This window comes from Podarcis tiliguerta, assembly GCF_965153285.1.
Source record: "Podarcis tiliguerta genome assembly, chromosome: 18".
In the NCBI taxonomy this organism is placed as follows: Eukaryota; Metazoa; Chordata; class Lepidosauria; order Squamata; family Lacertidae; genus Podarcis; species Podarcis tiliguerta.
In genome coordinates this window covers 12,065,505-12,077,217 of record NC_139551.1, presented here as the reverse complement: position 1 = coordinate 12,077,217, position 11,713 = coordinate 12,065,505, and the positions used below count along the sequence as shown (strand labels likewise).

General features: G+C 46.5%; 1 protein-coding gene and 1 long non-coding RNA gene across 3 annotated transcripts in view; both read left to right on the top strand.

Moving 5' to 3' along the window:
* LOC310668660 overlaps window positions 1-11,713 on the top strand; it is a 151,027-nt gene that overhangs the window by 34,885 nt on the left and 104,429 nt on the right. The window lies entirely within an intron of this gene.
* The window catches only part of SLC5A5 (solute carrier family 5 member 5), a 36,116-nt gene continuing 34,781 nt past the window's right edge, over window positions 10,379-11,713 (top strand). The window contains exon 1 of one of the 2 annotated variants that reach the window (XM_083421577.1): window positions 10,379-10,926. In XM_083421577.1, coding sequence (XP_083277703.1) covers window positions 10,898-10,926 — 29 coding nt within the window. In that variant the 5' untranslated portion in view covers window positions 10,379-10,897. The remainder of the gene's footprint in view (window positions 10,927-11,713) is intronic. The other variant, XM_083421579.1, reaches the window with a different exon arrangement.

Genomic DNA, 11,713 nt, shown 5'->3' with positions numbered 1-11,713 from the left:
AAGGCGGGATATCAAATCCAAACTCTTCTTCTTCTTCTTCTGTCAGTCTCGTTGTATATTCTTTTTTTTTTTTACAAATGAATGTACTCTTATTATTGTATATTTCTTTACATTTTATCTAATACATTCCTATATCAATATGTAACCTTAATCTTGTTTCTCAACTCAATTTCTCTCCAGTGTCAATTGAATGCTAGCATAGATAGCGAACCTTTACTATATTTTTGAACATATATCTTATATCTACCCCATTTTTCAGTCCCACTGTAGTCAATGGAGCTTACGACCAAGTAATTGGGTATAAAGATTGTGCAGCTTCACACTGCAAGCCGAATCTGATTTCCATAACCGTTCCCAATCTGCCATCTGTATTTTATGTCCAAAGTCCTTTGCCCATTATATCATTACCGACTTAACCTATTCGCCCTTTGTATGCCACTCACTTGGAATCTAATAAATCTAATAAATAAAAATCAAAGGGCTGCTTAGAAGACAGTCTCCTGACAGCTGGGAGTCTCTCTCTGCATTTTGGAATGAAACACACATCATAGCTGGCGGAAAGGGCATCTAGCTGTTAATTAAAAGCTTGGTGATTCAAGCCCACCTCAGGGATGGCTGTGGACAGGATTCCTGCATTGCAGGGGTTGGACTAGATGACCCTCGGGGTCCCTTCCAGATCCACCATTCTATGATTCTATGAATAATTTCCTTTCTCCAGGTTCTGGCAACCCCTGCTATGCTACTGCCCAGATGCCATACTCTCCTTGTGGGAGCAGAAGCTCATTTGCCTTCCAGATGAACATATGCAGCAAAGCCGGAAAATAGACACTGAATTTCTCACTAGGGTTTTTTGGGGGGGCGGTATTTTCTTCTGGAGAGTTGCCCGCTTGCTGTCAGCGTATCGGTTGCTGTGGCCTCAGGATGAAGCAGGATGAGGCTCTTGCCAGCTGCTCCACAGGTGCAAGAACCCCTTTGTCCTGACCCAATTACCCATTTTGCCTGCAGGTTTCGCCCTGGGGTGGCGTTTGGGCGTTGGCTGCGAAAGCCAACATCTCCAGACAAAAGTCCCTGTTTGCTTTTGCATCCTTAGCTTTGTGGAAACAAAGAGAGAGAGTATGAAAAAGGATAAGAAGGAGGCCTTTACTTGGAGAGACATCAAGGTGAGGTGAGAGTTGTCTCCACCTCCTGAGATGCCAATCTGAAGATTGAAGAAGGAAGGAACACGCAGAAAACTGTCCTGGGGACTCCCCTGGAAAAATCCTATGGGGAAGAGCGCTTAATCCCACACTGAAAACATATGGGAAGAGATACGTGGGCGAGAAATCATTTTGGGGTTTTCTTTTGCTTTTTTGGATTTATTTATTTTTTTGTAAAACTTTCCCCAAACTCACTCCATTAAGCTGGAACAATCCGGCATTTGGTTTCCACCCAGTCAGATAGGCGGGTGAAAATAAAATTACTATTATTATTATTTCTGGGTGGCTGATGAATAATGGAAGTGGGTCACACAAGAATGAGTTTGCCCAGATTAGCACAAATGTTTTCAGTCGTAGCCTTTGAAGGGTGATTTTCAGAGTCAGTTTGGAAGGGAGGAATGAACATAAGCTTAAAAAGTTTGATGAAGTGCAAAACTTGGTGGTTCCAATATCCTCAGTTAAATGAAATCGATAAAAGGGATTTAAAGAATGGATTTGCTGAGCAAAGTTCCAACTTTGAGACCGGTTTAGGTGAAAAGGATGAGAAATGAACTTCTGAAATGTAAAAGTTGCTGCTAGCATGGGAAACGAAGGATGAAAATTTTAAAATAACAATGGTTAAGTTAGCTAAGTATATAATACAGATATGGCTGCCTAGGAAAAGCTTGGGAAAATAGGAAGGAAATTTATAGCGTGTCATGGCTTAAAAAAAACTATTACAATATGCTTTATAGATGGTAAAGGTAAAGGGACCCCTGACCATTAGGTCCAGTTGTGACCGACTCTGGGGTTGCTGCGGTCATCTCACTTTATTGGCCGAGGGAGCCGGCGTACAGCTTCCGGGTCATGTGGCCAGCATGACTAAGCCGCTTCTGGTGAACCAGAGCATCGCACAGAAACGCCGTTTACCTTCCCGCTGGAGCGGTACCTATTTATCTACTTGCGCTTTGACGTGCTTTCAAACTGCTAGGTTGGCAAGAGCAGGGACCGAGCAACGGGAGCTCACCCCGTCATTGCGGGGATTCAAACCGCCGACCTTCTGATCGGCAAGTCCTAGGCTCTGTGGTTTAACCCACAGCACCATCCGTGTCCCTTTATAGATGGTATTTACCCCCAAAGAAGCTGGCTCAAATTTACAAAAATGTATCAAATAAGTATTGGAAATGTAAGGCCAGTGAGGGGTCATTTTATCACATGTGGTGGATCTTACATTAAGCCAAAGGCATTTAGGGGCATAATACTTAATAAAATTAAGAAAAGAATAATGTGACTTTCCCCAAGAGGACAGAATCCTTCCTGATGGATGTGATCTTGGGGACCGATCGCTGCCTTTCAGCCCAACATCCTCACTGGGTTGTTGTGGTGATTAAATGAGGAGGGAGAGAACCATGTGGGTCACCCTTGAGCTCCTTAGAAAAGGAAAGGTGCGCTGTAAAGGCAAATGCAATAATAATAGACATATGCATATATATATAAATAAATATAAATCAATGATGCTTTCCGGTCATGTCATGAACTCAATGGTGGTGGCTCCTCGCTGCCCTCCGTTCAGGCAGGGGAAAGCCAGGATTTATGAGGCGAAAATCCTGGTAGTGTTCCCTAGTGGGTTCTGAGGAGCTCACTGCATCCCATTGTGCTGCTCAAGCCCGTGTCTGCCAACTTGAAATGCACAGCGGGTGCGACCTGGGAGTGTGTCCCTCCATGTCCAACATAATTTGTGGTTGGTTCCTCCATAATTTGGACAATTGACCTTAATAAAGAGGTGCTCCTGGGCTGACCTATGCTAATGGGCTGTAATCAGTCAGCTGCCGAAAGGACTGGGCTTGGCTCTTTGAGGTATCTGAATGTTTTCTTTGAAGCTTGAGAATCCTGACAACAGCTGGGAAAGGAAGGGGAGGACAAGGGGGGAGGCATTTGATTTATGCTCAACAAGGAATTTAACAAGGTTTTACTATGCGACCGAGGCTGAATGGACTTTATTTAAAATTATTCTTGGACTGCACCAGGAATGCTGATGGAGCAATGTAGTGAAAAAAGAATGTACTGCTGCCAAACAGATCTGGCAAAGAGGCTGAATTTGAGGAAGAAAACCTTGTTTCTAACTGTGTGCCGAGGAAGAACTCCAGAGCGGAGTTTTAATGGCGGAGACTGGAGATGCACTCTGTGGGTTATTTATGGCCGCAGCTCATACACTAGTTGGTGAACAGCGGAAGGAACAGAATGCGACCTTGTACCATCCAGATAAACACTGCAAATAACTGGACAGTGGAAGATAGTAATGAACTCTCTCAGCACACCAGGTCTGGAACAACAATCCATATGAAGGACTACACACGCGAAATGGATCGCTTATTTATAAGATGCAATGGAGGAGCTGTTTGTAAGGTGAAAAAAGCGGCCAGCTGGAAGAATGGTTTAACAGCAAGTGAAGGATGTCAGCTGGACTCTAAATAAGAAATGATGCGGCAACGTGAAGAAACGATGATGGAACAGGAACGGGAAATTTAAGAAACTGTATAAAATTAAATTGATTTGATTTGTAATAATTTGGAAAATTTATAGAAATAATGTGGGAAAATATATAACTCAAGAAAACTCCACCAAATTTCTTGCTCTGGGAGCAAATCCTGCTCCAAATCCATCATAAGCAAACATTACAATTCCTCTGTCCAGTTCAGAGGGATTTTGTTCGTTTTTGAGAGACAGAGAGAAAAAATTAGAGGTGTTTTCTGTTTTAACTGCATTTCTGCAAATTTCAGGGCTTCCGAACTTCAGGGCTGCAAATTTCAGGAGCTTGATTTGGGCCCCAAGTGGTCCTTCTGCCTGATGCAGCAATCAAGGACACCCCCCCCCCGAAACGCCTCTCTTTTCCTGCAGAATGATGTGGCAGCAACACTGAACACCTTTGGAGATGAAAAAGGCAACATAATCTTTGTTCTGTCAGGCTAATGACAGCACCCTTTGTTTGGCTTTCTTCTGCGTTTTGCATAAGAGATGCAATCCATCATCTTTGGGGAGATTGCCCTGGAGACAGGAAAGAAATTTAAATACTGTATGCAGCACAAAAACCAGGCTTTTTTAATCACCTGGGAAATGGTGGAAGGGAGGGGAGCAGACAAGAAGCCTTCTGCAGGCTTACTCAGGAGTAAGTCCTATTGGACTCAGAGGTGCTTTCCTCCATGGAGGTATGCATTGCACAGAGCCTCTGTTTTATTTTATTTTTAGTGGCAAAGAGACTAACTAGTCATAGAATCATAGAATTGTGGGTGACACCCCTTCATATATTTGAAGATGGCTATCATAGCTCCTCTCAGTTTCCTCTTTTCCAGCCTAAAGGGACTCCTGACCACTAGGTCCAGTCGTGGACGACTGGGGTTGCGGCGCTCGTCTCGCTTTACCAAGGAAGCCGGTGTACAGCTTCCGGGTCATGTGGCCAGAATGACTAAGCCGCTTCTGGCGAACCAGAGCAGCACACGGAAACGCCATTTACCTTCCTGCCGGAGCGGTACCTATTTATCTACTAGCACTTTGACGTGCTTTCGAACTGCTAGGTTGGCAGGAGCAGGGACCAAGCAACAGGAGCTCATCCCGTCATTGCGGGGATTCAAACCGCCAACCTTCTGATCGGCAAGCCCTAGGCTCTTTTGCAGGCTAAACAGACCCAATTCCTTCCACCGTTCCTCATCAGGCCTGGCTTCCAGGCCCTTGATCATCTTGGTCTCCCAAGATCCTTCTTAAAACATGGTGCCCAGAATTGGAAACAGGATTCCAGGTGTTGCCTGACCAAGGCAGAATAAAGCGGCACTATGACTTCCCTCGATGTGGACACTAGGCTTCTGTTGATGCAGCCTGGAATAGCGTTAGCTTTTTTTGCTGTGGACTCATGTTCAGCTTGTGGTCCACCAAGACCCCTCGATCCTTTTCACATGTACTGCTAGTAAGCCACTGGCCTGATCCAGCAGGCTCTGCTTATTATATCGGTGATGGATCTATATCTATATAAAGATGCCTTCCACCAATAGAGGGGCTACCCCAGAGGAAACCCTGCTTCCCCCGTGACCATGGCTGTTGCATTCAGACGGTCCTGCTTGCCTGCTTCCTAGAAGAGGCATGTGGTTGAGGTGGGGATGCTGGATTCGGTGGGACCCATTTGGCCTGATCCGGGTGCTGCAGGCTCTCTCCTGAAAGTCCTACAAATTGCTGTGCATGTGCCAAGGTGGAAGGAGAGAGGCCAGAGTTGCTCCGTGGGAGACAAGGAGCGGCAGATGTTGCGCTTCTCCCCACCCTTCCTCCTTGTTCCAGTTTCCTGCTTTCCTGCTACGAGGGCCTTGATTGGGAAATCACCATCCATTCCTTGGAAGAATTTGCGATTACAGATTAGGCACCTGGGATTAGCTGGATCTGTTTTCTCCTTGCAATAACCATGAGAAAAAGGACAGCGAGAGAGAAAGGAGAGAGAGGCAGGGACATGCCCACAGCCACCCTCTCAATATCCTGGCACAGGCAGCGATTTATCTCGAGGGAAGGCACCCGGATTTTACTCACCCAAAGGAGATTAACCCAGCAACCCATGAAACATCTCATTGTTTGGTGTGTCGCTGGACTCTGCTTTCCCTTGTCAGCTGCTTCCATTGTTTTAATTTCATTCTCAAATGTTGCAACCTGCCCTGGGAACCTGGGCATGCAATGAATACAAATAATACTGCTAATAATTTGTGCTCTGTATTTATACTCTGCCTTTTTCTGAGGGTCTCCTGGTGGTTCCCTCCATGAGAGAAGACAGGTTTCAAGGAATCAGGGCCTTCCCGGTGGTGGCACCCTCCCAGCAGAAGTCAAGGAAATAAATAACTACACAACTTTTAGAAGTCATTGAAGGCAGATCTGTATAAGGAAGTTTTCAATGTTTAGTATTTTATTTAATTTTTATAATTTTTTTATTAAGTTTTCAAAGATTTAACATACATCAACAAATAAGAAATTAATCTCTTTCCGACTTCCACCCCATTTTCCACAGTGATTTAATTTCTTCCCCTCTACTGCACACTTCCTTCTTGATACTGTAATCTCTAATTTCTTCTGTTGCTATCATTTCTAATCCTGCCTGCGAGTTAATCAAACAGCAATATTTCCTTAAATAGTCTGAAAAGGGCTTCTATCCTTCCACAAAGCAATAATCATTTGGTTCCCCTGTTTTGGCTGTTAACTTTGCCAGTTCAGCATAGGCAACCACCACTGGCACCAACCAATCAATCTTTATTGCGGTCAAAGACTTGACAGTCAACAACCACAACCACCATTTTATTATTAGTACCCTGCCTATCTGACAGTTGTTCAAGCCACTCTAGGCAGCTTCCAACCTATATTAAAACGTAATGAAACAACCTTACTTATCCTCCATTCTTCTTTGGTGGGAACTTCTTATTCCTTCCACTTTTGTGCCTAGACAATTTAATCATCTTTTTTGGAATTGCTGTCCCTTTAATCCCTAATTTTAGGGATTATTATGCTTTTCTATGTGCTGGAAACCCCCCAGAATGGCTGGGGCAACCCAGTCAGATGGGTGGATATAAGAAATAAGTTCTTATTCTTATTATTTTGCACCAGCTACAACTTCTGGACCAAGCTCAAGGGCAGCCACACAGAGAGCACATTGCAGTAGTCCAATAATAGAGGTTACCACCACTGGCCAGTGTGCTTTAAAGGAAGATTGATGGGCACTGCAAACTTTAAATGACATGAAGAAACATCCCTAAGTGATCTAATGTGTTGCGATGAAACATTTTAAGTCTCGTTATGTACTAAGCTTGGATCCTAGAACAATAGGCAGGTAGGATCCTAGAATGCAAGAACCTGATTGTCCTGCAGGAGCAGCCCAATCCGGCTCCAGGAGGGAAGCAGAATCAGTCAACCAGACGGGACCCATTGTGTAAATAATATATATAAAGTCAGGTTTTTTGGGGGGAGGATGGATTCATTCACTCTTTTACGAGCTGCAATAAAGAACATGACTTTCATTCCTTCCTCCTCATCACTATGAGCTGAATAAAGAGCATGAAATCACTTTGTGACTCTGAGTATATTTCAGAACCCAAGGACCCAGAATGGCAACAGACTACAGTTTCATGCTGTTCAGCCCAGCCTCAGGAGGCTGGGAAGGATACGCCACCCGCTTCCAGTTCCTCCTGGAGGCAAAGGGCATCACCGACGCAGCCAAGAAGAGGGCAACATTCTTCAGCGTCTGCGGAGAGGAAACGTTTGAGGTCGCCCGGGCCCTCCTCACACCTGAAAATATCACGACCGTTCCCTATGACACGATAATGGAACAGCTGAAGGGGCACTTCTCGCAGCAAGCCTCGGTGGTAGTGTGTCCCAACACCTTCTACGCAAAGCAGCAGGCCCCTGGAGAAACCATAACCGGGTATGTGACCTCCCTCTGCCAGGCTGCCAGGCTCTGCAACTTCACAGAGCTGGAGAACATGCTCCACGACTGGCTCATGGGTGGCCTAAGGGACGAGAAGTTGCAGTGGTGCCTCCACGCCAAGAAGGACCTGACATTCCAGGTCGCCCTGGAGGAGGCCCTGGCAACCGAAGCTGCCGAGAGGTCTGCGCAAGGATTCCAGCCGAACGCATCATCCCAACCGAGGATCCACCACGAAGACCTCGCCGACGACTCATAATCTGACAGGGAGGACGTGCACCAAGTGCAGCGGCTTCCACAACTGCCTCAGCCAGAAGAGGGGAACTGCACAACATACGGGGAGAACCACAAGCAGAGGATGCCTCACATCTGATAGCCCACCTAAGAGTCTCAGGCCCCGCGGTCCGGCACACCAAAGCAACTTGACAGAGATCACGGACTGTCAGGTATAGCTGTTGCCCATTCCAACTTGGAAAAAAATTACATTGAGGTACAGATATAGGAGGAACGCGGGTGGCAATGTGGGTTAAACCACAGAGCCTAGGGCTTGCCAATCAGAAGGTTGGAGGTTCAAATCCCCGTGACGGGGTGAGCTCCTGTTGCTCAGTCCCTGCTCCTGCCAATCTAGCAGTTCGAAAGCACGTCAAAGTGCAAGTAGATTAATAGGTACCGCTCCGGTGGAGTGGGAAGGTAAACAGTGTTTCCGTGCGCTGCTCTGGTTCACCAGAAGAGGCTTAGTCATGCTGGCCACATGACCCGGAAGCTGTATCCCTCGGCCAGTAAAGCGAGATGAGCGCCGCAACCCCAGAGTCGGCCACGACTGAACCTAATGGTCAGGGGTCCCTTTACCTTTACCTTTACCCATATAGGGGGCCCTGTGCTGCATGGAGCTCGAAACAGGCTCAACCCTGTCCATAATCTCAGCATGGACATTAAAGAAGTTGTGTCCAAAAGGTGGCCCCAAGCTCAGGCTGGCCCCATTCACCCTCCAGAACTTCCAAAATTGTAAGGTCCCCATGATGGGAGTGGGAACCTTCAATGTACAAGATTGAGGGTCGAAGTGGCACTTAGACTTGATTGTGTTCAAGGGGCCCTAGGCCAGCTTAGCCATCACTGGGGTGAACCACACCAGCTCCTATGTGGATGCCATATGCAAAGCATTTCCGGAGGTTTTTGACGGAGCATTGGGATGATATACTGGCCCCCTGTTGGCCTACAACTAGATCCTGCCGAGTCAAGGCCTGCTGAGTCCCATTTGCCCTGAAACCCCGCATAGACGAGGAATTAGACCGGCTTGTGGAACAAGGAGTGCTTGAGCCGGTGCCCAACGCCCCCTGGAAAACCCCGATCACCATGCCCATCAAGCCCAACGGCTTGGTCCACATCTGCACAGACTACAAATGTACCACAAACAAGGCCCTTACGGCTCATGCATACCCAGTGCTAGTGGTCAGCCATGTCCTTGCCACCCTGGCAGGGTCTAAGATTTTTGGCAAGCTAGACTTGGTCCAGGCCTACCAGCAGTTGCCAGTTGACGAGGCCACCGCTGAGACTCGTACTCCAAATGGCTGTCACTCAGTCTGTCAAATGGGACCATTGTGTTAATAATGTATATAAAGCCAGAAGTTTGGGGGGGAATTCCTTCACTGTTTTACAAGCTGCAATAAAGAGCACGAAATCACTACACGACTCAGAGTATATTTCATCTCCTCAAGCCATGTGCCGCTCAGTTGCTGTATCTGGGCTTGGCTTGGAGAAATCAGGGTGCAAATAAAGGAACAAGCCCATGTGCAATTTGGCCCTGGATAAGATTAAAAAGGGGATTGGCTCAAAGGGTGAGCGGGACTAAAATCTGTGGCTGGCAGGGAGTTCCGTTCACAAGGAGGAAAAGGGTGCAAGAGGTGAGAGTCCTCTACCTTCTGAACATTTAAATTTGGATGGCAAGCCACCCTGGGACAGAAATGATGACGGGCTAGTTCATACCCTGGGACGCAGGTGGCGCTGTGGTCTAGACCATAGAGCCTAGGACTTGCCTGTCAGAAGGTCGGCAGTTTGAATCCCCACGACGGGGTGAGCTTCCGTTGCTCGGTCCCAGCTCCTGCCAACCTAGCAGTTCGAAAGTACGTCCAAGTGCAAGTAGATAAATAGGAATCGCTCCGGCGGGAAGGTAAACGGCGTTTCCGTGCGCTGCTCTGGTTCGCCAGAAGCGGCTTAGTCCTGCTGGCCACAGGACCCGGAAGCTGTCTGCAGACAAACGCCGGCTCCCTCGGCCAATAAAGCGAGGTGAGCACCACAACCCCAGAGTCGGTCACGACTGGACCTAATGGTCAGGGGTCCCTTTACCTTTAGTTCATACGCTACAACATTTCTCTGATGAAAATAGGGACATCCTAAGGAAAAAGCGGCATCAAATTGGAAACTGGGACGGCTTCTGTAAATCCAGGACTGTCCCTGGAAAATAGGGACACTTGGAGGGTCTGCTGGTCATTGTCATGGAGGTGACAAATTTAATTATTGCAGCCCCCTCTGACTCCCAGGTCCTCTCCAGATTCCCAGTTGCTGCTTATAGCTCTCCTTGGCAAGGCTCCATTAGAGAAACAATGTCATGTGACCAAGACACCTGAGAGCCGAAGCCGCAAGGCAGGCTGGGAAGGGCTGGGCCTGGTCAAGTCATCCAGGCCTGGCGGCCAACTGGGGAGTCCCTCTGAGTCACGTGACTCGGCGGCCATTTTCTCACTCTGGCATGTGACTCATTCTCCTTATAAGTGGCAGCCATTTTCTCTCTCTGTAAGATGTCAGTAAGAGTCAGTCGCCTCAGTTCTGAGCAGAATGGAATCTCAGTCAGACGGTTTGGAAGCATGTGGTTTAGGAAGAAGTTTAAAGCTCTTATTCTCTAAAACTCTGCATTGTTAATTTACGCTGCGCGTCAAACAAAGGGGTTCGTTTTTGCAGCCCAGCTCCCCAAGGGACTCCCCTAAGTCCATGATGGTCAGAGAAGAATGGATGGAGGCCGGAACCAGCAGAAGGAAAGCAAAGAAGACCTTTATTTTCCTGTTGCAGCGGAGTCTCCTGCTCTTGTGCAAGGAGGTGACTGCGACCCCCACAAAGCTGCGCAGGAACTTTTAGGGACTTTGGCAATTGCCTCGCCCCTTAGCCAAAGACACCCAAACGCCTCACACAGAAATCTGCATCTGCAAGAGAAATTCAAGAGTACGGCTTGCCTCCTGTCTGTCAAGACACCTGATGATGGCCGCTCATTCCATTACCTGGCCAGTCTTTTGAGATGGCAAATACCTTAGTTCTGGAATTCAGGTAACAGACCTCCTCTATTCATACACAAAATGTGTCCTTAAGACAAGATTTGAAGGATTTGTCTAATGGGAAAGCTTTCTAATGAAGGAGGAGGGGACAGGTTAGGATACCCTAAAAACCTGTGTAGTCACCCCCCCCCCCCAAACCAGGCCTCAAGCCTCAAAACTTTTTTTCTTCAGTTTAAATCCCCAATAATCTCTCTCCCCACCCAAAGGCAAAACCTGAAAAGGCTACACTACAACATATTTCCTTCTGCAGAGGAAATATTTGGAGTTATTAGTACAGCAAACCCTCCAGTGTTCCTATTTTCCAGGGACAGACCCAGAAGCCATTTTGGTTTCTGATTTGATTCCAGAAAGTCCTGTTTTTCCTTAGGATGTCCCTATTTTCATTGGAAAAATGTTGGCGGGTCTGGAGTTATCCAGCACCGAGACATCTAAAGGTAATGCTGTATAGAGAGGTGTTTAAAAATAATAATAATAATAATAATAATAATAATAATAAATTTTATTTATACTCCGCCCTCCCCAACCAAAGCTGGGCTCAGGGCGGCTAACAACAATCAAAACAATCCAACATTCTAAAAACTTTTCACCATAAAATCAATCAAAAACAAATTGATGGCAACCAATTGATGGCAATCATGTTTCATTATTATTATTAAGTTTTACATTTCAAATTTAAATTCAAACACTAAACATTAACACCATCATTTAGGATTCTCTGAATCCTTTGACTCCCCTCCGCCCTTCCATGGTTACCATTATCAATATTTTTCAACAACTTC